Source organism: Anguilla rostrata, chromosome 15, assembly GCF_018555375.3.
Source record: "Anguilla rostrata isolate EN2019 chromosome 15, ASM1855537v3, whole genome shotgun sequence".
Lineage (NCBI taxonomy): Eukaryota > Metazoa > Chordata > Actinopteri > Anguilliformes > Anguillidae > Anguilla > Anguilla rostrata.
Genome location: NC_057947.1, coordinates 31,740,688 through 31,768,511, shown reverse-complemented (window position 1 = coordinate 31,768,511; position 27,824 = coordinate 31,740,688). Strand labels below are relative to the sequence as shown.

General features: G+C 49.7%; 3 protein-coding genes across 7 annotated transcripts; 1 reads left to right on the top strand and 2 right to left on the bottom strand.

Annotated features, from left to right (window-relative positions):
* eif5b (eukaryotic translation initiation factor 5B) lies at positions 1 to 19,309 on the bottom strand. Of its 3 annotated transcripts, none has more exons than XM_064310966.1 (24): positions 19,149 to 19,309; positions 15,898 to 16,020; positions 15,712 to 15,796; positions 14,484 to 15,177; positions 14,028 to 14,245; positions 13,387 to 13,537; positions 13,171 to 13,266; positions 12,710 to 12,802; positions 12,439 to 12,510; positions 11,860 to 12,161; positions 11,489 to 11,596; positions 11,292 to 11,402; positions 10,532 to 10,599; positions 9,086 to 9,227; positions 8,497 to 8,628; positions 7,505 to 7,687; positions 7,094 to 7,255; positions 6,685 to 6,816; positions 6,210 to 6,341; positions 3,394 to 3,470; positions 2,155 to 2,319; positions 1,594 to 1,732; positions 1,114 to 1,275; positions 1 to 916 (listed from the first exon to the last, which is right to left on the bottom strand). In XM_064310966.1, the coding sequence occupies exons 1-24, from the start codon at positions 19,181 to 19,183 to the stop codon at positions 809 to 811; spliced, it is 3,690 nt and encodes a 1,229-aa protein (XP_064167036.1). In that variant the 5' UTR covers positions 19,184 to 19,309; the 3' UTR covers positions 1 to 808. The 3 variants fall into 3 exon arrangements, 2 of the variants coding, with proteins under 2 accessions (XP_064167036.1, XP_064167037.1); XM_064310967.1 differs by having other exon boundaries at positions 12,710 to 12,799; XR_010325833.1 differs by lacking the exons at positions 1 to 916; positions 1,114 to 1,275; positions 1,594 to 1,732 and having other exon boundaries at positions 2,169 to 2,319; positions 6,284 to 6,341.
* On the top strand, positions 17,857 to 25,293 carry txndc9 (thioredoxin domain containing 9). 3 transcript variants are annotated; one of them, XM_064310984.1, is made up of 5 exons: positions 17,857 to 17,981; positions 21,375 to 21,578; positions 22,782 to 22,900; positions 23,276 to 23,530; positions 24,211 to 25,293. In XM_064310984.1, the coding sequence occupies exons 2-5, from the start codon at positions 21,393 to 21,395 to the stop codon at positions 24,323 to 24,325; spliced, it is 675 nt and encodes a 224-aa protein (XP_064167054.1). In that variant the 5' UTR covers positions 17,857 to 17,981; positions 21,375 to 21,392; the 3' UTR covers positions 24,326 to 25,293. The 3 variants fall into 3 exon arrangements, with proteins under 3 accessions (XP_064167054.1, XP_064167053.1, XP_064167055.1); XM_064310983.1 differs by lacking the exon at positions 17,857 to 17,981 and adding an exon at positions 20,390 to 20,509; XM_064310985.1 differs by lacking the exon at positions 17,857 to 17,981 and adding an exon at positions 20,429 to 20,513.
* mrpl30 (mitochondrial ribosomal protein L30) lies at positions 24,494 to 27,756 on the bottom strand. Its single transcript, XM_064310986.1, has 5 exons — positions 27,464 to 27,756; positions 27,014 to 27,091; positions 26,635 to 26,781; positions 26,452 to 26,525; positions 24,494 to 25,688 (listed from the first exon to the last, which is right to left on the bottom strand). The coding sequence occupies exons 1-5, from the start codon at positions 27,509 to 27,511 to the stop codon at positions 25,556 to 25,558; spliced, it is 480 nt and encodes a 159-aa protein (XP_064167056.1). The 5' UTR covers positions 27,512 to 27,756; the 3' UTR covers positions 24,494 to 25,555.
* Between the last annotated feature and the right edge of the window lie 68 nt (positions 27,757 to 27,824).

Sequence of the window (27,824 nt, the reverse complement as noted above, 5' to 3'; positions counted from 1 at the left end):
TTTTTTTTGACTTTGCTGCCACTTTTTATTTTCATTTTATAATTACAATCAGTCCTCAGTATCGCCATTCACCTGTACAAACAACAAAAGGCAGAAGACAGGAGTTTCTATAAATAGGCCATATCTTTATTTCCCTTCTCCCATCACAGTTCACACTTGGTGGCGGTAGTGGTGGTGGTGGTGGTGGGGGGGTGGGAGGGAGAGATAATGTTTCAGTTAAATCTTTTGACAATAAAAGTGTCTCTAGGCACTGATCAGAACAGGAAGTGGGAGGGAATGTGCCCATTTCAAGGATGGTGACCGAGGAGTCAGATTAGAAGGGGGGGGGGAATATCCGAACCATAAAACTGCATCCCAAAAGAAAAACAGAGACGAGGTAACAACTCATACTGTGGCAGGTGTGAGCTCCCCCCCCCTCCCCGGACACTAAATGACCATCGCCTCCCCTGCCAGGTGCACTCGGGAGACTGGGGGTGAGGGGGGCGGGGGTGGGGCAGGTAGCTGTGGGGGGGAGTGGTGAACAGAATTAACAGGCACGTTGGAATAGTGTGTAAATGTTGAAAAACTGTCACTGACAAACCAGTGGAAATAGTTTGGTTTCTCACAGAAAACATTTACTTTTCCATTAAAGACCGCACTCATACCCCCCACCCCCCCCTCAGGGGCGAAGGGGGGGCGAGGGGGGCAGGCCCTGCACCCCAGAAAGAGCGTACATGCAGAGGTGTGTGTGTGTGTGCGTGTGTGTGTTGTAAGGAGTGAGCTGATCTTTCTTGTGGAATACTCGGTGTGTGTGCTCCTGCTGTTCTGCTCAGATGATCTCGAAGGTCTTCTTCAGCTCCATGATGAGCTGCCAGTCAGATTTCTGCATCTCGTCTCGGAACCAGTTCTTCAGCGCGTCGATGGACGCTCGCGTGATCTAAACAAAACAACAAAAATCACATTTGCACATTACAGCTTGTCTGCTCTAAACCTCGCCCAGCACAAGAGCCCCAGTCAGACTTCAGGGGTCCATTATTTATTTTTTTAAATTAGTTCACGGTACAAGCGCCCCTAAAATAAAACTGATTGCAGTGCGAGCCCCCCCCTCCCCCAGGTAACCGCGGGTAACCTCACCTTGCTGACGATGATGTCGGTGGCCTCGAAGTGTCGACCGAACATTTTGGGCGACTCGCCGGGGATGGGCTCGATCTTCACGCAGATCTCCTGCCCCTTCTTGGCGCTGTCCACGGCCTTGTGGTTTATCTCAATACTGGTGATGATGCCGATGTCCACGAACTGAGAGAACACAGACGGGACAGTGAACAGCAAGCCTCTAACCCAACACAGCGGGACAGTGAACACCGAGCCCTTTACCCGAAACAGGCAGGACAGTGAACACAGAGCCTCTAACCCAACACAGCGGGACTGAACACTGGAGCCTCTTACCCAACACAGCGGGACTGAACACTGGAGCCTCTTACCCAACACAGCAGGACTGACCACTCAAGCCTCTTAACCAACTCAGCGTGACTGAACACCTGAGCCTCTTACCCAACACAGGGAGGACAGTGAATCCCAAACCTCTCACCCAACACAGGGAGGGCGCACACTCACCCCTTTGCTGGGCACGCAGAGCAGGGTGCCCTGTCTCAGCACGCCGGCCTCCACGATCACGCCCATGACGATGGGGTCCCGGGAGTTAAAGATGAACTGCGGAAGGATCCGGAGTTTGCAAGGGAACACGGCGATGTGTCTGAGGGGGAGAGGGGGGAGAGGAGAGGGGAGAGTGTCAGCTCGCATGGGGCCAGTGAAACTCTGTAGTTGTCCCCATGTGATTAGACATGTGCAGCTCTAATCACAGTGATTTCAGTTTCTCCCTAGGAAAGGTGGGCATCTCCCTTCGGCTGGTCTCCCTGGAGTTTTATGTGCAGTAATCACAGTCATCTGCCATTAACAGCATGCTCTTTTCGACCAGGACTCGGCCACACTGGCTGTCAGAGCAGGTGTGACCAGATAATGTAAGAGTGATGCATTATGAACTGGCCAACAGGTGGAGACCATGTTCCATCAAATCAAGGAGTTGCTGAGAACGTGTGATACATCGCCCACGTCAGTGGAGCTACCAGGCAGAACCCCCACCCCCCCCACCCCCCATGGGCACGCCCAGCGTCATACTTGAACTCTTCCTGTTTCTGCTTCTTGTAGTCCTCCCTGTACTTGGTGAAGGCATCGAACAGGTGGTAGATGATCTCGGCACTGAAGATTCGCACGCCCAGGCTGTCGGCCATCTCCTGAGAATCCCGCTCCACCTTCACGTCGAAGGCCAGGATCACCGCATACCTGCGGAGCAGAGGGAAGAAAAAATGCAAGGGTGAGAAGGAGAGGCAGGAGAGATGGAGAGAGGGGTGATGAAGGAAGAGGTGGACAGAAGGAGAGTAAGTGGACAGTGATGGAAGAGAGAGATGAGAGATGGACAAAGGGAGGAGATTTCTCGCTCTACACAGGTGGATGCATGGTTAACTGAACACACTGGCATCAGGTGGGGAATAAATCGGCTGGATAAGGGCAGTCGCTGGATAAGGGCAGTCGCTGGATAAGGGCAGTCGCTGGATTAGGGCAGTCGCTGGATTAGGGCAGTCACTGGATGAAGACAGTCGCTGGATAAGGGCAGTCGCTGGGTAAGGGCAGTCGCTGGATGAAGACAGTCGCTGGATAAGGGCAGTCGCTGGATAAGGGCAGTCGCTGGATAAAGGCAGTCGCTGGATAAGGGCAGTCGCTGGGTAAGGGCAGTCGCTGGATGAAGACAGTCGCTGGATAAGGGCAGTCGCTGGATAAGGGCAGTCGCTGGATGAGGGCAGTCGCTGGATAAAGGCAGTCGCTGGATAAGGGCAGTCGCTGGATAAGGGCAGTCGCTGGATGAGGGCAGTCGCTGGATGAAGACAGTCGCTGGATAAGGGCAGTCGCTGGATGAAGACAGTCGCTGGATTAAGGCAGTCGCTGGATAAGGGCAGTCGCTGGATAAGGGCAGTCGCTGGATAAAGGAAGTCGCTGGATAAGGGCAGTCGCTGGATGAGGGCAGTCGCTGGATGAAGACAGTCGCTGGATTAAGGCAGTCGCTGGATAAGGGCAGTCGCTGGATGAGGGCAGTCGCTAGATAAAGGAAGTCGCTGGATAAGGGCAGTCGCCGGATGAGGGCAGTCGCTGGATAAAGACAGTCGCTGGATAAGGGCAGTCGCTGGATAAGGGCAGTCGCTGGATTAGGGCAGTCGCTGGATTAGGGCAGTCGCTGGATTAGGGCAGTCGCTGGATAAGGGCAGTCGCTGGATAAGGGCAGTCGCTGGTATGATTTGAGAGCGTTCCCTGCAGGTGCAAGGCAATGACACGCCCCTCGGGCTGACAGGGGGCGGGACTTACTGAGGGTCATGCTCCAGCATGGCCGACGCCTTCATCACATCCTTCTTGTGTACGGGGCCAATATTAATGCCGGCGTACTGCAACGAGACACACAGAGGAGATGACAACGCAGTACAGCACACTCGCTCACTCACAAGCACACTTTCTCTCTCTCACCCTCTCTCGCCCTCTCAGCCTGAGATCACTGAAAACATGACCCTTTTTTCTGCTCTTGGAGACACGCACTTTTGTGACTGGGATCTTGTTTGGTTATTTAGCTCTGTGCTGCATGGGATACAGTAGTTAGCTCTGTGCTGTGTGGTTAATTGAGGAGGTAGTTAGCTCTGTGCTGCATGGGGTAATTAAGGGGGTAGTTAGCTGTGTGCTGCGTGTGGTAGTTGAGGAGGTAGTTAGCTCTGATGCGTGGGGTAATTAAAGGGGTAGTTAGCTCTGTGATGCGTGTGGTAGTAGAGGAGGTAGTTAGCTGTGTGATGCGTGTGGTAGAGGAGGTAGTTAGCTGTGTGCTGCGTGTGGTAGTAGAGGGGGTAGTTAGCTCTGTGATGCGTGTGGTAGTAGAGGGGGTAGTTAGCTGTGTGATGCGTGTGGTAGTAGAGGAGGTAGTTAGCTGTGTGATGCGTGTGGTAGTAGAGGAGGTAGTTAGCTGTGTGATGCGTGTGGTAGTAGAGGAGGTAGTTAGCTGTGTGATGCGTGTGGTAGTAGAGGGGGTAGTTAGCTCTGTGATGCGTGTGGTAGTAGAGGGGGTAGTTAGCTGTGTGATGCGTGTGGTAGTAGAGGGGGTAGTTAGCTGTGTGATGCGTGCGGTAGTAGAGGAGGTAGTTAGCTCTGTGATGCGTGTGGTAGTAGAGGGGGTAGTTAGCTGTGTGATGCGTGTGGTAGTAGAGGAGGTAGTTAGCTGTGTGATGCGTGTGGTAGTAGAGGAGGTAGTTAGCTCTGTGATGCGTGTGGTAGTAGAGGAGGTAGTTAGCTGTGTGATGTGTGTGGTAGTAGAGGAGGTAGTTAGCTGTGTGATGCATGTGGTAGTAGAGGGGGTAGTTAGCTGTGTGATGTGTGTGGTAGTAGAGGAGGTAGTTAGCTGTGTGATGCGTGTGGTAGTAGAGGAGGTAGTTAGCTCTGTGATGCGTGTGGTAGTAGAGGGGGTAGTTAGCTGTGTGATGCGTGGGGTAATTAAAGGGGTAGTTAGCTGTGTGATGCGTGTGGTAGTAGAGGAGGTAGTTAGCTGTGTGATGCGTGTGGTAGTAGAGGAGGTAGTTAGCTGTGTGATGCGTGTGGTAGTAGAGGAGGTAGTTAGCTCTGTGATGCGTGTGGTAGTAGAGGAGGTAGTTAGCTGTGTGATGCGTGTGGTAGTAGAGGAGGTAGTTAGCTGTGTGATGCGTGTGGTAGTAGAGGAGGTAGTTAGCTTGTGATAGCGTGTGGTAGTAGAGGAGGTAGTTAGCTGTGTGATGCGTGTGGTAGTAGAGGAGGTAGTTAGCTTGTGATGCGTGTGGTAGTAGAGGGGTAGTTAGCTGTGTGATGCGTGTGGTAGTAGAGGGGTAGTTAGCTGCTGTGATGCGTGTGGTAGTAGAGGGGGTAGTTAGCTCTGTGATGCGTGTGGTAGTAGAGGGGGTAGTTAGCTCTGTGATGCGTGTGGTAGTAGAGGAGGTAGTTAGCTGTGTGATGCGTGTGGTAGTAGAGGGGGTAGTTAGCTCTGTGATGCGTGTGGTAGTAGAGGGTAGTTAGCTTGTGATGCGTGTGGTAGTAGAGGAGGTAGTTAGCTGTGTGATGCGTGTGGTAGTAGAGGGGTAGTTAGCTCTGTGATGCGTGTGGTAGTAGAGGAGGTAGTTAGCTTGTGATGCGTGTGGTAGTAGAGGAGGTAGTTAGCTGTGTGATGCGTGTGGTAGTAGAGGGGTAGTTAGCTCTGTGATGCGTGTGGTAGTAGAGGGGGTAGTTAGCTCTGTGATGCGTTGGTAGTAGAGGAGGTAGTTAGCTGTGTGATGCGTGTGGTAGTAGAGGGGTAGTTAGCTGTGTGATGCGTGTGGTAGTAGAGGAGGTAGTTAGCTGTGTGATGCGTGTGGTAGTGAGAGGGGTAGTTAGCTGTGTGATGCGTGTGGTAGTAGAGGGGGTAGTTAGCTTGTGATGCGTGTGGTAGTAGAGGGGTAGTTAGCTTGTGATGCGTGTGGTAGTAGAGGGGGTAGTTAGCTCTGTGATGCGTGTGGTAGTAGAGGAGGTAGTTAGCTGTGTGATGCGTGTGGTAGTAGAGGAGGTAGTTAGCTCTGTGATGCGTGTGGTAGTAGAGGAGGTAGTTAGCTGTGTGATGCGTGTGGTAGTAGAGGAGGTAGTTAGCTCTGTGATGCGTGTGGTAGTAGAGGAGGTAGTTAGCTGTGTGATGCGTGTGGTAGTAGAGGGGGTAGTTAGCTGTGTGATGCGTGTGGTAGTAGAGGAGGTAGTTAGCTGTGTGATGCGTGTGGTAGTAGAGGGGGTAGTTAGCTCTGTGATGCGTGTGGTAGTAGAGGTAGTTGCGTATGTTAGCTCTATGTGAGCGGTCCGTTGGGTAGTAGAGGGGGTAGTTAGCTGTGTGATGCGTGTGGTAGTAGAGGGGTAGTTAGCTCTGTGATGTGTGTGGTAGTAGAGGAGGTAGTTAGCTGTGTGATGCGTGTGGTAGTAGAGGAGGTAGTTAGCTGTGTGATGCGTGTGGTAGTAGAGGAGGTAGTTAGCTGTGTGATGGGAGTAGTTAGCTCTGTGATGCGTGTGGTAGTCGAGGGGGTAACACGCCTCCCAAACGCCGCGTTCCTGCGTGCAGGGGCAGTTTGGGAGGTGCGTTGTGGGGCAGAAGCACTCACTGGCACTTTGGAAGTGCGGAGGAACTCCAGCAGGGCTTCGAGGGAGCCGAGGGTGGAGGCCTGCACATACACACCCTTCTCCTCCAGCTTTATGGAGCTCAGCGTCTGCTTCAGCTCGCGCACCAGCTCGTCCTGTGGGGGGGGGGGGGGGGGGGGGGGGGTGGGGGGGAGGGGGGGAGGGGGGGAGGAGGGGGGGGGGCAGAGAGAGGGGAGAGAAGGAGAGAGGGAGAGAGAGAGGGAATTAGAGCTGAACAGGTTCAGTCAGCTGGCATGCTGAGACAGCCCACAGGATTACAAACTGCCTTCGCTGGCTTGGGAGTTACAAATGGAGGAAATGAGGAAAAGGACTTGTGGGTGGGGGGGGGGAGCGGGAGAGAGAGAGAGGGAGGGCAGGGAGAAGGGGGTCAGAGAGAGGGGAGACTGATCTCGCTCGGGTGGAGGAGGGCGTGGCTCAGAAAGGACGGGCTGCTCATACCCGCAGCACCGGGATCTCGTCCTCCTTGTGTGCCACCAGCAGGGGGAGCCCCGCCAGCGTCTTCTCCAGGTCCTTCCCCAGGATCTTCACCCCCTGCGCCGTGGAGACCTCCTTGTGCTTCTCGTACTGATTCTGTCACCATAGCAACCACAGCAGAGAGAGGCTCGTTAGGGTTTTCGCGATTCGCAATTGACCTTCGCACCTCCGGGCCGAGCCGACCAATGAGAAATGACGATAGCCGCCGCGCGTTCGTCTAAGGCTTTCACCGATTGGTCAGCATGTCAGAGGGTAGGACACAGGTCTCCAACTGACGTTAAAATCAGAATATCAGGCTCTTCAGTCCGTTTGAAACGCGTCACAACCCAACCGCTTCCCGAGGATGCGAAGCCCCGCCCCCTAACCCCGTTACCTTGACGCGCAGCTCCTTGAGTGGCGGGGGCAGCAGGAGGCCCCTGATCTGGGTGACGATGGGGCCCTCCACGCCCGGGACGATGATGGTCTCCCCCTCCCGCAGACACCCGTTGATCAGGATGACGTCTATGGTGGTGCCCATGCCCGGTAGCGCCTTAACCTGGGGGGGGAGGGGTGAGTTGGGGGGGGGGTTAGGGTTTTACAGTTTATACTCGACGCTCCTGGGGGACCCTCACACAGCTGAGAGGTAAATGAGCAGAGAGGTAAATATTCAAAAGACTAAAATAATAATTCACTTCCTCCCATAAGGAGGGTCTGAAGGAGGCTGAAGCGTTTTGGGAACCGGACCCCCAGGGCCGGCCCCGCCCCGCAGTCAGGCCCCGCCCGCAGTCAGGCCCCGCCCACTCACCTCCATGACCTGCGCCCGCAGCTCGTCGCAGTGCGCCAGCCGCCGCGCCAGCATGGTCTGGGTCAGCTCCACCAGCAGGGCGATCAGGTTGCCCATGCCGTCGCCCGAGTGGGCGGACGTGGGCACCAGGGAGACGAAGGTGCGCGGGTCCTTGTTCTCGAAGAAGAGCGCGGCGTTCAGGCCCTGCGGGGGACACGGTCACGGTCACAGTCGCGGTCACCAGCTCCGCCAACGCGCTTCGCTGGCCCGCCGCTGCGTTTCCATGGCGCCGGCGTTCGGTTGCCATGGCAGTGGCAGTTTATTAATCAAGCCGCCCGCGTCGGCCCTTCTCACAGGTGCTTGTTCAGCTGGCGCCAAGTAGCGGCGTTTACGCCGGGCCCTCGAGGCACAACGGCAGCCTCGTCCAATGAGACAAGGGCGTCTGTCTGCTGGAGTCCATTAATATGGGCCCCGTCGCCTCCTACAGACTGAGGACCCAGCTCTTTAGACTACACCCCCCCCCCCCCCCCCCCCCCCACCCCCCTCTCCAGCTCTCCCCCGTCTCTCTCTGGATTTCCTTTTGGATACTGGTTATAGTCACAGCCCTTTACAGTGTAAATAGGTTATCTGTCTGGTGGTACTTCCTGTGGTTAAAATACAAATTGCTGCGTGTCAGGTTAACAGTACTCTTAATGGGCCTCTGTGCTGTCACACACTGATGTTCTGCAGTGATGTCATCGCTCTGGTTGAAAGCGGCTGTTCAGTATGACTCATTTTAAAGGTCCTTGGTGATGCTGTGCGATTGCCAGCAAACAGGAAACAGGACAGACCCGAGCTGAAAGCTGCCTGCTGGGATTTGTAGTCTCACACAGCGCTAACACTGGCTAACGTCAGAGCGGGGCGGATGGAGATTAAACTACGCGGAATCGATGTCTGATTCAGCCCCTCCCCCTTCTGCGCCGAGGGACAGTTAACCCCGCCCCCTTTTTGTAGGCGTGGCCGCCATCGCTGACCTGCTGGGCGAACTCCAGGATGACCGCCTTGGTCCTCTCGTCGAACTCGTCTTTGGTGTTCTTCTTCTGCTTCTTCAGCGTGGCCGCCACGTCCGTTTCCGGACTCTTCTTCCAGTCGTACAGGCGGTCGACCTAAAGGGGGGGGGTTAGGGGGCGGCAGTGTAGTATAGTGGATAAGGAACTGGGCTTGTAACCGAAAGGTCATAGGTTCAATTCCTGGGTAGGACACTGCCGTTGTACCGTGGAGCAAGATACTTAACCTGCATTTCTTAAGTATATATCCAGCTGTATAAATGGATGCATTGTAAATGGTAAGTACAACGTTGTGTAAGTCGCTCTGGATAAGAGCGTCTGCTAAATGCCTGTAATGTAATGTCATCTTTTGTCAGGATCAATTGCATTTAGGCGTTGAAGCAGACGCCCTTGTTCGACACAGCTCATGTTTTCCAAACGCAGCCATATGTAAATATGCAGGCAAATGAAAGAAATTCAGCCAGAGTTCCTCGCTCAAGGGTATAACTTTAGTACCCTAACTGGGAGTTGAGTCTGGACCCATTTAATGACAGAGCGGGATGCAGGGGACCCTCACCTTGTTCAGGGCCACGATGAAGGGGCACTTCTTCTCCTTCAGCAGGTTAATGGACTCCAGGGTCTGCGGCTCCAGCCCGTGCATGATGTCCACCACCAGGATGGCGATGTCACACAGCGAGCTGCCCCGATTCCTCAGGTTACTGCGGAGGGAGGGAGGTTACACACGCGCACACACACTACACACACACTACATACGCACAGATATACACACACTACACACACACACCCACACACACACTACATACGCACAGATATACACACACTACACACCACACACGCGTACACACTACACACACACACTACACACACACTACACACACACACCCACACACACACTACATACGCACAGATATACACACACTACACACCACACACTACACACTACACACACACACTACACACACACACACACACACACCCACACACACACACACACACACACACACACACACACACACACACACACCACACACACACTACATAGCAACACACACAACCACCACACAATAACACACACTACACACACACACCCACACACACACTACACACACACACCCACACACACACTACATACGCACAGATACACACACACTACACACACACACACACACACACACACACCCACACACACACTACATACACACACTACACACACACACCACACACCACCACACCCACACACTACATACACAACACACACACTACAACACACCCACATACACACACACCCACACACACACTACATATGCACAGATACACACACACACACACACCCACACACACACTACACATGCACAGATATACACACACTACACACACACACCTACACACACACACACAACACACCCACACACACACACACACCCCACACACACTACACACACACATAAACACACCACACACACACACACCACACACACACTACAACACAACACACACACACACTACACACACACTACACACACACCCACACACACACACTACACCAGCACAACATACACACACTACACCACACACTACAACCGCACACACCACACACACACACAACGCACAGACACACCACCACACACCACACAATACATAGCACAGATATACACACACTACACACACACACACACACACTACATACGCACAGATATACACACACTACACACACACACACACCCACACACACACCCGCACACACACTACATACGCACAGATACACACACACTACACACACACACACACTACATACGCACACACACACACTACACACCGCACACACACTACATACGCACAGATATACACAGATGTACACACCCGCACACACACTACATACACACACACTACACACACACACCCACACACACACTACATACGCACAGATATACACACACTACACACCGCACACACGCACACACACACGTGGCCCTCCTCTCTCCAGCTCAGAGTGTCTGCTCACCTGAAGGACTCGTGTCCTGGCGTGTCAATAATCAGCATTCCTGGAATCTTAATGTTCTCCCTGTCAAACTGCAGAGACACACACACGTCAAACACTGACACAGAGAGAGGGGTCAGGTTCTGGGGTACAGAGGGGTTAGGTTGTGGGGTACAGTGGGGTGAGGTTGTGGGGTACAGAGAGGTCAGTGTGTGGGGTACAGAGGATTTAGGGTGTGGGGCACAGAGGGGTGAGGTTGCGGGGTACAGTGGGGTGAGGTTGTGGGGTACAGAGAGGTCAGTGTGTGGGGTACAGAGGGGTCAGGTTCTGGGGTACAGAGGATTTAGGGTGTGGGATACAGAGGGGTCAGGTTCTGGGGTACAGAGGAGTTAGGGTGTGGGGTACAGTGGGGTCAGGTTCTGGGGTACAGAGGATTTAGGGTGTGGGGTACAGAGGGGTGAGGTTGTGGGGTACAGGGTGAGTGTGGTACAGGGTGAGGTGAGGGGTACAGAGGGTAGGTTTGGGGTACAGAGGTATTTGTGTGGGTACAGAGGGTCAGGTTTGGGGTACAGAGGGTTTAGGGTGTGGGTAGGGTACAGTGGGGTGAGGTTGTGGGGTACAGAGGGGTCAGGTTCTGGGGTACAGAGGATTTAGGGTGTGGTGGGTATCTGGGGTACAGGAGGGGTGGGGTGTGTGGTGTGTACAGAGGGTCAGGTGTGGGTACAGAGGATTTAGGGTGTGGGGTACTGCGGGGTACAGAGGGGTGAGGTTGTGGGGTACTCACGTTCTTCACCATCTTGGTCTGCTCAACGATGGTTTCGAGGGGGACGTTGGTGGCCCCGATCTGCTGCGTGATGCCCCCCGCTTCCCCGTCCTGAACGTGCGTGTGCCTCAGCTGGGGGGCACAGGAGAGGGGAGGGGGGTAAGCGGAGCCCGGACGGCAGCGCCGAGGGCGGGGCGGGCGAGAGGGCGGGGCTCTACCTTGTCCAGGATCTTGGTCTTCCCGGTGTCGACGTGGCCCAGCACACACACCACCGGGGACCGCAGCTTATCCTGGTTTATGTTCCTCATGTTCTCCTGCCGCCGTTTCTACCAGGGACAGCAGGGAGGGGGGTCAGTGTGTGTGTGAGTGTGTGTGTGTGCGTGTGTGTACCTCTATGCGTCTCTTGGCTCTGTCGTACAGCGTGTGTGTGTGTGTGTGCGTGCGTGCGTGCGTGCGCACCTCTATGCGTCTCTTGGCTCTGTCGTACAGCGCGTGTGTGTGTGTGTGTGTGTGTGTACCTCTATGCGTCTCTTGGCTCTGTCGTACAGCGTGTGTGTGTGTGTGTGTGTGTGTGTGTGTGTGTGTGTACCTCTATGCGTCTCTTGGCTCTGTCGTACAGTCTCTCCTCTTTGCTGCGGCCGTCGTCTGAGTCGCTCTCGCTGCTGGAGTCTGAGGTCTGCTCCCTCCCGCTCTTCCTCCTGCTGCGTGGCGGTGCTGGTGCTGGTGCTGGTGCTGGTGCTTCCTCTTCCTCCACCGCGCTCTCTTCGTCCTCCTCGTCCTCGTCATCTTCCTCCTCCCCTTCGTCCTCTTCGTCCTCATCGTCATCACTGGCCTCCTCCTCCTCTTCCTCATGAGGTGTCTCCTTCACCTCAATGTGCACTTTCTTCATCTCTGCAGTCCGTGGAGAAACACAACTGAACGTTAACCTGCTATTCTAGACCTAGTCCCTAATCTACCGCTACTAGGAAAGTGGGTCATGACATCCCCGTCAAATTACCCAATCTGTCCATCTAATCCACCTCCAGTTTAACTGGCAGAAGATAATCGTGTTCATAACGAATACACAAATTTTTTATTTTATCAGGTGCGATACTTCTTTTCTGGCAGTTTCATATCACTACTTGGTTGAGCGGTCGGCGTGTACAATTTGGGGTTTTTGCTTTGTTACCCTTCTCCTCATCGCTGGCTATGGCCTCCCAGTCTTCCACAGCATCAGCAGCCACTGCCTTCTCTTCCTTCTCTGAAGGGAGGAACAGGACAAAGCAGCTTTGGGTCGTATGAAAAAAAAAGCCTAGAATGTTCTTCTCTGCAGGAGCAGGCATTATAAAGAGTTAACCATTATTAATGATTCTTTAAAATCTATTTAAAATGCACATGAATAAGAGCACATTAGTTATGGTTTAATACATTTCTCTGGGGGGGGGGGGTGACAGGTGTACCTGGCTCCTGCTCGGGGGTCTTCACCTCCACCTCCACCTCGCTGGAGATGGGCTCTGGCACATCAGACGTGGGCGATGTCACCTCCAACGCTTCTGGGAGAGGAACAGACAGGGCTGAGGAGAAGCGGAGAGAAGCACGCACGCAGACACACGCACACACACACGCACGCACACACGCACGCAGACACACGCACACATACACGCACGCAGACACACACACACACATGCGTGCGCACACACACACACACACACGCACGCACGCAGACACACAACACACACACACACACACACACACATGCATGCATGCGCGCACACACACACACACTCACGCATGCAGCGCACACACACACACACACACGCACGCACGCACGCAGACACACACACACACACACACACACACACACACACACACACACACACACACACCGTGTGGCCCACAGCGTGAGGGGGCAGAGCTTTACCTTCTGGCGTCTGCGCTGTGGTTGGTTTCTTTTTCCTCCTGTCCGAATAAACCGGCTTCTTCTTTGGCACGGAATCTTTGGATGGCACTTCCACACCTGCAGGGTGACAGCACAGGACCAAACGTCAGGCCTTCAGTTTCACCCCCACCTGCCCCACCTCACCCTGTTCACCCCCACCCCACCCCGCTCAGCCCCGCCCAGCCCCGCCCCACCCACCCTGCGCCTGCAGCAGTTTGAGGGTGGCCTCAGCCCTCGCTCGGGCGTCCTTCTGCGCCTTGGTCAGCAGTTTCCCCTCCTTCTTTAACCTCTCCTTCCTCTCTTTCTCCTTCTGTTTCTTCTTCTCCTTCTTCTCTTGCTCCAGACGCTCCTGCCACAGCAAGGCATGGAGTTAGCAGGGTGTAGCATATTCAACCGACACACATTTTCACAAGAGTGAACATTTAAGGAAACGCCTTAACAAAGTATATTCTTATAGCAGTAGCAAATGTATGTGTGTGTGTGTGTGTGTGTGTGTGTGTGTGTATGCGCGTCCGCATGTGTGAGTGTGTGTATCTGCATGTGTGTGCGTGTGTGTGTGCATGTGCGTGTGCGTGTCTGTGTCTGTGTGTGTGTGTGTGTGTGTGTGTGTGTGTGTGTGTGTGTGTGTGTGTGCGTGTGTGTGTCTGTGTGTGTGTGTGTGTGTGTGTGTGTGTGCCTGTGTGTGTGTGTGTGAGTGAGTGTGTGCGTGAGTGTGTGCGTGTGTGTGTGTGTGTGTATGTGTATGTATGTGTGCGTGTGTGTGTGCGTGTCTGTGTGAGTGCGTGTGTGTGTGCGTGCGTGTGTTTGCGTGTGTGTGTGTGAGTGTGTGTGTGTAGTACCTGCTCCAGCCTGAGAGCCTCCTGCTCCTCCAGGCGTTTTATCCTGGCCTCCTCCTCCTGCTTGGCTCGCTCCTCCTCCTCCTTCAGCCGGGCCAGCGCCTCCTGCATGGCCTTCACCGCCGCCTTGCTCGGGCCCTTCTTCTTCTCCTTCTCCTTCTCCTCCTTCTCTCCCTTCTTCTTCTTCTTGTCCTTCTTCTTCTTGTCTCCCTCCATCTCCTCTGAAACCGCAAGAATGTGTGTGTGTGTGTGAGACACTGCCGTACCACTCAGTGCGCGTGTGTGTGTGTGTGTGTGTGTGCGCGTGTGTGTGCACATGTGTGTGCGTGTGTCACCTGAACCATTAACATCACATAGCTCACCAGCTGTTTTCACTGGTACTGGATCATCATCTATCCCAGATCATTTGTGAAATGATCTGGGATAGATCACACACAGATACCCCCCCGCTTAGCTCACCATCCCCTTGGGCTTCGGCTCCTTCCTGGTCCTCGGCAACTGTTGCTACGGCGGGAGGGGCAGCCTCCGGCTCCTTCTTGGCAGCTTCCTTCTTGGGCTTGGCCTCCGTGACCTTCTCCGTCTCCTCCTCTTTCTCCTTCTCCTTCTCCTTCTCCTTCTGTTTCCGCAGCTTGGCTCGTTCCTCCTCCTTCTTCTTGCGATCGCGTTCCTTCTTCTCCGCCTTCTTCTGCGCCGCCGTCTTCATCTTAAAATTGCCCTCGTCTTCCTCAGCTCCCTCGTCCTCTCCCCCGCTGTCCGCCCTCCCTTTACCTTTCTGGTTGCCGTGGCCACGGGCCTTTGACGGCAGTTGGGCGGAGTCATCGTCCGAGTCCTCCCCCACCCCGGCCTTGTCCGTGCCCCCGCGCTCATCCTCCTCCTCTTCCTCAGAATCAGACAGCTGTTTCCTGTTCCCCTTCTTTCCCGCTTTGTTCTTCCTCCTGGGCTTGGAGCCGTCTTCGTCGGAGTCCGAGGCCGCGGCGGCGGTTTTGGCCTTGTCCCTCTGGCCGCCGTCGTTCTCCGCCTCCCCGAGACTCCGCCCGTCCTCACCATCCTCATCCTCGAAGCTTCCCTTCTTTCCCTTGCGCATCTTTTTCTTCTCCGCCTTTGTTGGGGCGGAGCTAGGCTCTGGCTCCGCCTCCTCTGTGGCATCCGGTTTCTGAAAATGGAGAGAAGGAAAAAGTGAACATTCAGACGATAGGACTGGTATTGCAAATGCACACAAACTCTCCTTGTCATTTTATTGGCTGATTCTGGGCTCCATTATTAACATGGTCTTTAGAGAATGAGGGCAGGCCTTCTGGTGGCCTCTTGCTTGATGCAGTAGGTTCATCAATCCCCGTCTCCACGGTGACAAATACGACGAGACTCTCGTGAAACCACGTCTAGATACATGTGATAAAATGTGTGAACGAGCAATCTTATGCTTAAAGCAGGGTTCAGATGATTGTTGGATTTCAGCGGTATGATGAGTAAAAGTGAGGTTGAAATCGTTGGGATACGGTGGTATGAGGAGTAAAAGTGAGGTTGAAATCGTTGGGATATGGTGGTATGAGGAGTAAATTGCGATGCGATCAGTGTGACACAGCGGTGGATTTGGAGAGGTGGGATTTTGCCGTCTCTGGATGTGCGAAAGCCGGTACGTGAAGCAGAATGGATCTTTGGGGCTCAAGCACATCTCCGAAGGACTGACCTTGCCCGCAGCTGGCTCTTTACTGGGTTTGGCTCCATCGGCATCTATAGAGAGTTCCTCCAGCTCTTTCAAAATGTCCTCTTCGCTGTAAAAGAAGAGGCGGGTGGTTGAGTGAGAGACATTCTTACGCGCAATATTACTGAACTGTACATGCTTTGGCAAATTGGGGGGGGGGGGGCTACGTACTCAAACTCCTCCTTCTTCCCGCCTTTCTTCTTCTTGGCCCGCCCCTTGGCCTGTTCCTTGGGCGCCCCGGCCCCCTCGATCTCTGCGGCGAGGGCGTCGATGTCGATGCCGTCATCTTTGGAGCTGTGGAGACACAACCCAAACCCGCGCGCACGTTTTCACAAAGCGCTCACCGACGGTCCACCTTATCACTGCGCTTCCTGTCATTAGACCCGGGCTTTTAAACTCAAAATTCAGAGCAGCTTCTCAACCTGACAGGAAACGGTGAAAGTCATGACTACTGCTCATGATAATTACTGTTCTTGACGTTTAAATAAGCAAGAAGAGGTACAGAACGTTCCCAAAAACAGAACCTTATTTCAACTGGCATGCAGCAGCCAATCCCTCACACTTAAACTCAAAATTCAGAGCAGCTTCTCAACCTGACAGGAAACGGTGAAAGTCATGACTACTGCTCATGATAATTACTGTACTTGACGTTTAAATAAGCAAGAAGAGGTACAGAACGTTCCCAGAAACAGACCCTTATTTCAACTGGCGTGCAGCAGCCAATCCCTCACACTATCTCGCTTCCTGTCCGCTGTCATGTGCAGCAGTGGGAGAGTCTGGCCTGCATGCGGCACTGTGTTATATGATAAAGTTGCCTAGGCGTTGCCAGCGATTGCAAAGATTTCTGTTTTAGCAGCTAGTCGCTAAAGCTTTCAACACTCAGTCTCAGACAGTGCGAGGGGAGAAAGAGCGAGATTTAAAAATCCAAGTCAAACACATACCACCAGAACCACCTTTCACTTAACCAAAATAATAATAATAATAGTACTCATATCCATGTTTCAGAGGCATAGCTGCAGGCAGTGCGAGCAGTTCAGTGTGATCACCACGTGTCAGAAAGGATCAAAGGACAGGAGGCGAGTAACTTTCACAATTCAGGTGTGAATGTTACTCCTCCCCCCCCCCCCCCCCAAGAGACCTCAGCATTAGACAGTGAGACCAATAGCAGCTGCTTCCTCTGTGTAAACAACACAGCACTGCTAGCATGTCGCTCACGCAGCACAGGCAAGCAGACACACGACAGAGCAAGTTTAGGGCAGTGGGCCCTGCACCTGTCCAGCTGTCCTCACAAACACCCAAAAACATCTCTGCTGATGTGAAATACAGAGGGCATGTTCTCAATATTAAATATACCCTGCAATATATCCGACAATATAAAAGCAACTGTCCACGCAGACATGCCGTCCAGAAACATAAACCTGACTTACATTCTCAGCTCGGGGAGCAGAATGAGAATGCGGAGAGACCAGACGAGCCTTCTCCAGGAAGAGTGTGGTGAGAGAGCGCGTGCTTCCCAGCAGGCAGAAAAATGAAGGGGCCCCGCTGGTGAGCAGCACCCTTGAAAGAGCCCGCCAGCGGCTGTGTCCGTCCCGCGTGCTTTACGTCCCGCTGGCATCACTCGGGGGTTCAGGTCAGCACAAAAAACTGCTCGCCTCAGCACAAACGACTGGCTGGTCTCACTCAACAGGGCTACATCACAGAGAAGTGTGGAAGTTCTACATGACAAGCCCAGTGGAAATACTGAGCGCTAACTACCGTACATTTTACAACAGACTTTTTTTTTTTTTTTTTAATCAAGTTGGAAAGGATCTGACGGCATGAGTTTAGTCCCACGCATTTACACCATTATCTCCAACTGAATCAAAGCTTCGCACACACCTACTTGTGTGATCAAAACGCACCTTAGCTAACAATTGTGAAATTCATCGACACTGTTAGGGTACTGGTATTTGTGTATGTATACACAGTGCAGTCCGTATATGGACAGTGTCACAATTTTTTGTTGTTCTGGCTCGTTAGACCCAGGCCGTAATTCCTACACGATTCACCCGACATGGATTTAAATACCCGCAAATTAAAACTGGCAATCTCCACTTGAACCATACGTTCATCGTCGTATGTGCTGGATCACAGAGCCAAAAACAGCGCGCGCGCACCCACAGTCTACACATACAGCGCATGTGCGTTCAGTTAAAGCACAGTACGCCACAGAACGCCGTGACCTCTCAGCCGAGGTTTTCCAAACGGGCCTCACGGTGAGTGTCATAACGAACTGGATCAAACTGTAATACGGTAATTAACCTACAAGGCCAAACAACTCTCACATTTGCATCCGTGAAGTAACGGTGGTTAAAAATAGAATTGGTGCTCTTAAAATGCGGCTTCTAAACAAAGAAACAATGTCCCGAGGGCTCGTTTTCAGACGGCCGATTTGACTGGGTTCATACATCTCCGGCAAAACAATGAAACAACCGATCACTCTCTTTTTGGTTTTGTAAGAGAGCAACTGCGCAACACTGCGCTCATCGAAACTTTGTTATATCATCGAGATATTTCTGGATTAAACCAGCAAACCTGACTCCTCCACCGATCTAGATCGTTACCCGAGTGCTCAGCTGTACCTCTAGGAAAACGTCTATGACCGTCATGTTTAATGAAGATGCCCGCTCAACACCTTTCGCTATGAATTTTGACAAGAAGCAGAGTAAAAGCACTTCGGACCGGTAATGGAGTCAACTAGAAACGAACGGCTGACGCCCAACCACACGGCCGCACACGTAATCGCACGATGCTGGAGACAATGGGGGTAGAACGGCTGCATAATAAAAAGGGATGATGTTGCAAACCTGGCGGGAGGTGCTGGGGTACCCCGGCATTCTGGATGGATAGCTAGCTAAGCAGCGGTCCATCTCTACAACGTAAATCCCAACCGTAAGCACTCAATGTGATATGCGTCTTAAAAAGATGACAAGCTAGCGGACTCATTTAAGTCCATGCCAACCTCATAACAAAAAAACGTTACAAAATAAGTGAGCCAACACTGAAATCTGAAACCAGGAAATCGAACGCGTCTGAGAATGTACGTTTCTCTTATAAGTTACATATAACACCGAAAACAAGTTCGCCATTGACAAAACGTCTGAGACATGTTGGAATAAAGCTAGACCGCTAACCGATGTTATCGCCACAACATGCAGCTAGCAAGTTGGTTTACAAGGCTAAATGCATATCCGCATGTAAATACAGATAACAGGCTTTATGCTAAATTGGACAGTCAGCTAGCTAGCTTAGAGAAACAGGCCCAACCAGAGACACCTAAACTTATGATCAGCTAGCTACATTTTGTATTCCCTATTCCAAAAAATCACTACTTAGTTTACACCACCTGACATGGATTTGTTCTGGTTTAAGATGTCGTATACCTGTCTTCGCCCTTGTTTTTCTGTTTCTTTCCCATTATCCTTGATTGCTGGAATCAGTATTGAAATGTTCCAGGTCCTCGCCTGCTTACCGCTGTTGCTCACATATGGTTGCAAAACCAAAAAGCGCATGCGTTTCCCCAACTGCGTGCGAATCCAATGTGGGCGCGCAAAATGATGACCTCACGCTGGCTTTATTCTAGGTCAGTCTAATCATTCTTAAAGCCATGATAATTAACGATGAAACGGTTTAACGATTTAGGACACACGCACACACAATAGGCTAAACACATCGATATATATTTTTTTTCCCCCTGTATTGACATTTTCCAGAAATACCGTTATTCTCCAGGGTGTTTTTTGGTACAGAGTCTAGAATGCATTATTACATTTCCTATTAAAAAAATCAAACCCACTATATTATGGAGACTTTATTTTATAATCTAACTACAACATTGACAAAATCCTGGTAAACAGGAACAACAGAGACATGCTGTGTAAACAAAAGTCACAATTTTTGAGGAGTTGGTTTGACAACCCCCTGACACCCCCTACCCCTACTGACACCCCCCCAACCCCCCACCCCCCTTCCTATTCCATTGCTTTTGGTGCTGTTTCATCAGGTGTTGCAGCTTTTTTCTGGGACAGTTCTTCATCTTGCATACCTTGTCTAAATCCTCTCGACTCACCTGTAGGAAAGATATGTTTTTCCAAACTCAAGAAAACCTATACGTGCACCATTTCAAGCAAATATTGTTTCAATTCCATATGTGACTGTACAGTATTTTTGGGGAAAAAGTTTGGCTCATTCCCCATAAGTTATTCATTACAAATAAGGTCAGGGATACTTCTTTCAGAATTTTACATGCCTTCTAACTCGCGAATTGTTAGACAGGTGTACTATTCGGAATCCGAGAGTATGATAGAAATAAATCAAATTATTTCTTCTTGTTAAATCTAATCATTATATTTGCTAAATTCCCACATGTACAACATAAATTATCTCATGAGAAACCACTGTTTGAAATATGTTAAAGGAGTTTCAGCTATACATTCACATTTCAGTCCTCTGATAACTTAAAAGCTGTTAAAACCTTGAATATTTATACTCAATTTCATTTGATTTGATTCTGTCTTTTATTTTTCTGTCATTCCCCGTGGCTCAATTTTCATTACATGCCTGTACATGTTTTATTTGTGCTTTTGTAACGTAAATGTCAGCAATAATTTTTTTTTTTAATAAGAGAAAAAAAGAAAAGGATCTAGAGGAAGTTTATTGTCTTTGTCGCATATGGATGACGTTTCCGAAAATTATCTTAACGCAAGCGGGGCGGTTATTCTTTCTTTCGCAAACCAATATAGAGGTGGGTAAGTTTGGCGAATTATTCGTAGGCCAAAGGGTTTGAATAATGTATATTTATAAAGAACAGACATTATCTACTAGTGTACTTATGTACACGTTGTTAAATTTAGTTTGCTTGCAAGCGAACGTTTGAGTTGGGTTTGTTTGGTAATATTCGTGAGCTAGCTAGCATATGTGGCTAGCTAAATTTAGCATGATACAGTAACAACTCGTTATTCCTTTGTTAGCTGGCTAGCGGCTAACTAGTTACAGCACTCGTTCAAATTAGACAGCAGTAACGAGTGAACCATCATCACTGGTTACTTATTTGTTTGTTGTAGATCTATGTATTGACACGACACGCGTAGATTGCTTGTTAAAATGGCTTTCCAACGTCCTCGGTTTAGGCGGCTAACAATAGCCAACCTCGGTCGGATGGGGTGCAGTGCGCGGTTACCATGGTCACTGCTAGCTAACGTTAGCTCGCATATCCAAGTTGTTTGTTAACTTATACGTGTAAATTGTCCTAGCGCTCAAGTTGGGATAACCTTAGGAAGTGTCCAGATTTCCCTGTGGTAATTTTTGTGATGAGTTACACTTGTTGGCTAGCTGGTGATCTTTCAATTGAACTGCGTGTAGCTAGCTAACTGGCCAGAACGTTAACACAAACATTTCAGATATAACCGGCTAACGTCACCCAGCAACACTCTCTGAGAAGGCTGTGTAAATGTTGTAGTTAGACACTCCATAAGATAATGGCAGCAGTTGTACTTATGTGGATTAAATTTAAACGTATTGCGTATTGTTTTAGGAGATGGTCCACAGACCGAACATATCTATCCGAGTTGCCTAACGTCCGGTGTGTTTTACTCGTTGTTGCGCTCCAGCAATCTCAGTAAGCGGAAATGGCGGGTCAGTCAATGGATATAGTGGCGAAGGTGCTGGAGCAGCAGGTGCTGCAGTCGGCGCGGCTGGTGGAGGAGCAGCTGGACGCGGAGCTGGGGAAGCTGGAGAAGATGGATGAGGACGATCTGGAGAAGCTGAAGGAGAGGAGGCTGGAGGCACTGAAGAAAGCACAGAAACAGAAGCAGGTGGGCTTAACGCCAGGGAGCCCCGTTGGGCATGCCAGCCTACTCAGGCCCCCTGTTCCCTGGATCCTCTCCCAGCTCTGTCCGATGTTGGGTGTCCTGTCCAGACCCAGAGGAATTTAGTTGACTTTGGTTGCTTGTTTTAATTTCCCTTTCATAAAGTTAAAGAGGACTGTGGATTGATATCTATAAGGTTTCTTAATGTGGTGGGTAGTGTGGTTGCTTTATGAGTAATTAGAAATTGGGGTTGAGAACATGGATAGCTGACCTTAAAGGGACCCTGCAGTCGATGCCTGTGATTGCCAAGATGGTAGACATATTGCTTAGAAAGCACAGGGTGCTCAAAGTCATGCTGATGGGAGTTGTGGTGAAATAAAGAAGAGTGTGGGAGAGGACTGTTTTAACCAGCACATCTGCAACTGTCCTTTAATATCCTTTCAAGATGGATGAAAACACATTGATGAAAATTAATTTGTTTTTGCTTGCTTGCATTTTGATTGATGTGAAGGGTCAAAAGTTTCTTGGAAAATGGGAGTAGATTTGTAGTTTTGCATGTCACTTTCCCTGTCTAAATATGTGTATTTTTAATTGCCCTGTAGTTATGTCCCATCCTCCATCCCCCAAGCACTACTCCAGGGAGCAGGAGTTGCTGTGGAGTGATAGCTATCCCCTTTGCACTATGTATAGATGCAGTTTATCCACCAATACAGCATCGACTAGTGTCAAGTGCAACTTAAGTTCATCTTGTGGAATAGCTCTGCTGTTGCAGCCATGTAATGTTCTTCTGAACAATGTTTAACTCACAGTGCAGTCAGACACGCATCCATGTGGTTCCAAAAGATGACATGATCAGATTCTCCATTTCGGTGCCCACAGTGATGGAGTCTGAAGTCCACCCAGAGCTCCTCGCTGGAAGAGCATTTGTGTTTTGTGGCCCAGAACTACAAATCCACTCCCATTTTCCAATAAACTTTTGACCCTTCACATCAATCAAAATGCAAGCAAGCAAAAACACATTAATTTTCATCAATGTGTTTTCATCCATTTTGAAAGGATATTAAAGGACAGTTGCAGATGTGCTGGTTAAAACAGTCCTCTCCCACACTCTTCTTTATTTCACTACAACTCCCATCAGTATGGCCCTATAAAGCAGGAATACAGTAGTAGCGTCTTACTCGCCGTCGTTTCTGCCTTGTGTCGCTGCAGGAGTGGCTCTCAAAGGGACATGGTGAATACAGGGAGATCCCCAGCGAGAAAGACTTTTTCTCCGAGGTGAAAGAAAGCAAGAACGTGGTTTGCCATTTCTACAGGGACTCAACGTTCAGGTGAGGAGGTCTAAAAATCTTTCCAGTTCTGGCCTCCAGGTTCATGAGTCCCTGGAGATGGGGGCTGGTGATGGGGACACTGTGCTGTGGTAGGTGCAGCCTGTCTGAACCACTGAACCAGGGCCCCAACTCCCTGGAGAGAGCATCTCAGTGTGACGATGTATTCATTCCCAGTTTATTGGCTCTATAATTCCTGTCTTCTCAACCTTAGCTGGTGATCTTTCTGGTACAAAATGGCTGCCGTGTGTTCCCCGCTTTCATTATGGGAAACCTGAGATGTAACGTGCTGAATAAATGCAGTTGATCATTACCGAGGGTAACGTTTACTCCTTTGTTCCCTCTCCCAAACAAAAACAAAAAAAAAAACAATAAAAGTTGCAAAGTTCTTGACAAGCACCTGACTGCGCTGGCCAAGAAGCACCTGGAGACCAAGTTCATCAAGCTGAACGTGGAGAAGGCGCCCTTCCTGACGGAGAGACTGCACATCAAGGTCATCCCCACCATGGCGCTGGTGAAGGACGGCAAGACCAAGGACTACGTGGTGGGCTTCGGCGACCTGGGCAACACGGACGAGTTCCCCACCGAGGTCCTGGAGTGGCGGCTGGGCTGCGCTGACATCATCACCTACAGGTACCCGCGCCGCTCCGATCCGTGCGCGGGGGAGGGTGACACCGCGTGATGCGCGCGTGCCTTTTGGGTTTTGGGTGTTTTTTTTCTGTTCACAGAATGTGTTTTTTTTATTTTTTTTATCAAGTTTCTGGTCACCAGGTCGTTAATGCAGCGGGGTTTACTTTGTGTGCACACACAGGGTTCCAGGTATGAGATGTGAGGTAAATTTGAGTGTAGAAGAGAAGTGACTGGGTTCAGTCCAGCTGATGTTGAATAGATTGATGCTGTATTTCAGTGGTTCTCAACTCGGGACAGAAAGGGCCGGTGTGGGTGCAGGCTTTTGTTCCAACCAAGCAGTTACACACCTGATTCTACTAATCAACCTTTGGAGTCTTTACTAAGGACCTTGATTAGTAGAATCAGGTGTGTAACTGCTTGGTTGGAACAAAAGCCTGCACCCACCCCGGCCCTTTCTGGCCCGAGTTGAGAACCACTGCTATATTTGAATGTGAAAATGAATCCTTAGCAGAGTAACATAAGAATGGACTAATACAAAAAAAGACTAAAGAGAGCTGGAACACAGCTTTAGACTGAAAGCACTTCAGTGAACAGAACTTTCTCTGATAGTTCGCGTCTGTGGTGAGCTGAATTTGACTACCACGAATCCACCTTCCAGAACCTTCTTTATATTTTTGTTCTAGTGGCAACCTGTTGGAGCCTCCCACAATTGGTCAGAAGTCGGGGTCAAAGTTCACCAAGGTGGACAAGAAGACCATCAGGGGAAAAGGGTACGACTCGGACTCTGACGATGATTAGAGGACACTGCCCACTTCCTGTCTCTCTCTCAGGACTTCCTTTTCAGTCCTTGGTTACAGACCAGCAGTTCCAAACCAACTAAATCACAGCTCGTCCTTCTCATTTAAGGCATCCTCATTTTCCTCAGCCTATCAGATGGCTCAATAATTTATTAGTTGCTGAATAACATTTTTGTTTGACTTTTTTTTTTGTTGAAATAATTAATTGAAAAATATTGTTTTATTTGGTACTGAATTTGCCTGTAGTGAACCATCTTAAATGCAGGTATCAGTAACTGGGTGTATTCTGTGATTCTGAATATCACAATTTACCAAGCATGTTTGTACACTAACCTGGAGACTGGTTCTGTCTGAGCTATAAACACACTGCAGCATGCGGCAAATCAGGGGTGTGTGGTCTCATCCGAAAAGGGCCCGGTGTGGGTGCAGGCTTCTATTTCAGCCCAGGACTACAACACCTGACTCGACTGAAAACGATCAGTTAATTCGTCAAGACCTTGATAAGCAGAATCAGGTGTCTTAGTGCTGGGCTTAAACAAAAACACCAGCCCATTTCAGATAAGACTGAACACCCCAGATCAAAATTAAAAAGGTGGTTTGATGCAGCAACATCAAGCCCAATGACTAGGCAATATCCCCCTCTTGGACTTGTGCCTGTAACAGTACATTTTGATGAAATTAGATTTTTATCTGAATGTTAAAATCTTTCTGATGTGTATTCATCTTTTGCTTTTAAAATGTTTAATTTTCTTTTTTTTTTACAGCAGTGGCACTAACATTAATGATCGCCTCTTTATTTTGGGGTGGTGGGTGGGTGGAGTGATCCTTCAGCTGCCTATGAGGGACTAACTGTGTCATTCTGTGAACCTCCTCCTCCTCGTTTTGTCTCATTGCTTAAGATGGTAGCACAGGTTTTGAGGTTTTTCTGGAAATGTGTGCTTTATCTTAAAATAAACGGACTCCCTGGTATATCTGTCTCTTGTGAAAACATGTGGCTACACCAGTAACAGCTTAGCTATGCAAAACATTTGCAGAGTCATTCTGGGCTTACGTAATACCCAAATGTGCATTATGATTCTTTCAACAAAAAAAACTTCTATGTCTAAGTACAACATCACCAAATGTTCTTTGTGTGCCTGTAGCATGGCACATTTCAGAATAAAAGTCCTCACAAGGCATAGCAATAGAAAGATTTAATTATTTTACAGGATAGCCAGCATGACACTTTGGCCTAAGGCTCGATGGCCTTCGGCTCCAGGGGTTTGAGTCGCTTTCTGACCACCAGCTCTCCTCTGCTGGTCAGCAGCGTGTCGGCCATGTCCTCTTCAGCCGGAAGGCCTTGGGGCAGCTTCAGGGGCTGGATCCTGCAAACAGGCAGCACTTTGAGCAGGCAGCACTAACACCGCGAGTACAAGCCTGGTCTCAGGCAGCACTTTGAGCACACAGCACTAACACCGCGAGTACAAGCCTGGTCTCAGGCAGGCATTAAAACCAGGGCTTTACGATACCCAATAAAAACCCAGCAGAATGATGCAGCGCTCTGACCAATGATTTCAACAGGGCTGACTGAAATGTATCTATTAGTGCACCGTTTGGATTTTGGGCATTTAGATTCTCTGTGCCACCTGCACAGATCACATTGTTTACATACAATCCGCTTATACAGCTGGATATCTTGCTGAAGAAATTTAGGTTTGGTTCATTGTTCATGAGTAGAACAGCAGTGACCCACCTGGGAATCAAACCTATAGCCTTAAATTTGCAAGCCCAGTTCCCAAAACATTGTGCTACACCGCTGGCCAGCTACCAGGCCGATGACCTCGTCAAGGTGCACAGTATTAATGTTATTCAGCATTCAAAGAGAACTACAATATTCTAAATATACTGTAGGAGTAAAACAGCAAAGTGGACCAGCACATACCACACTGGGTAGAAGCTGAGAGCCTAGGTTTACATCATGGCTTAGACACCAATGTACCAAAGCCAAATATTTGCCAAATTCCAATGCAAATCCAGCCATCAGACACAGGACATATTTGTGCATTAACCTGTAGTGAGCACACAATGTAGCTGAGGAATATGCTCTCCTATATTGTACTTTTAAATGGTCAAAAAATGAAAACTTACTTTACAAGGTGTTTTATGACTTTCAGTTTGTTATTGACCGAAGGGATATTCTTATGTACACAAGCTTGGTGGGCCTGGAAAGACATACACAGAACAGTCACAGACAAAACAGATTAAATGTCACCTATATAGCAGCATAGGCATAATATTTTATTAAAGAACATAAAACTGAATAACTGGTACCTTTCCCAGGCCAAGGTCGTGCACAATCTTTTTCTCCCAGTAGGGTCGGCGAATCACGGTCTTCACCCTTGTGACAAGATGCAGCTTGTGAGGTTGCTCGGGGTCACCGCCATATTTCTCGTGCTCTTTGGACCGTTCCTCAAACACCTGAATGCACAGATGAAGACTGCTACCTATCCACACTTTTGACCCACAGATCCACATACATATTTATTTGCTAATCACGACTTGATTCTCGCGATGGTTTAGCACAACAGGTAGGCTAACAAACATTTTTTTGCACAAGACACACAGAAACGTACGTAAGATATAAAGCTTTTCATTTAAATAACTTTCACAAGCAGCAAACACAATAATGTGAATTGGTTCATCCTCACACCTCTGGAGGAATGCGTGGTTTGGTGAATTTGCAGCGTAGAGACACGATCCAGGGCAACTGTGTGGCCTCTGGCAAATTCTGAAATAAATAAAAAAAGACAAGGGTACTCATAATTGCTGTACACCACATAAAAAAATATACGACATACCCCAATATAACAACAAACCCGTATAATTACACATTGGCTACAAGACAAATAATAAAACGCAGACATTATTTCATGGCCAACAGTCACGTTTCGTTTAAATTACGATATTAGTAAGACATCTGATCAGCATTTACTTCCAAAATAGTTGCTTGCCAGTTGCCACCTCCTTGACTGAAAGTAGATTGTAGTATTTTTACTGATATATCACACATTTTGTTCGGAAAACTAGAAAGACCTACCTACTCAAACCAAGGTAATGCATATGATATTTAGTAGCCGACCTTTGTTGACAACGTTCTTACCTTAACTGCAAATGAAGGTTTCTGCAATGCACGACAGAAAACAGCCATTTGGACCGGTGATACCAAGGTTATAACTTCTCTCTGTAAATCTCTGTAAATGGCTAGCAAAATGAGTAGCCTATGATCTAAAATACGCCAGATGCAATACTTGTTGTTGTATATCAGCTACTATTAATAAACATCACATTGTTTCGTTTTTCAGACATTTGAAATAATTAAAACTCAACGCTCACACAAGCACGCACGAATTCTAAAGGAAACCGGAAGCTGTTACGTTTGTTCTGTTGTCCACATTTTTCGCCAGCTCTTTCGTTCCTTTTTTAATCTAGCCATTTTCTTCATATATAACATAACACATCTT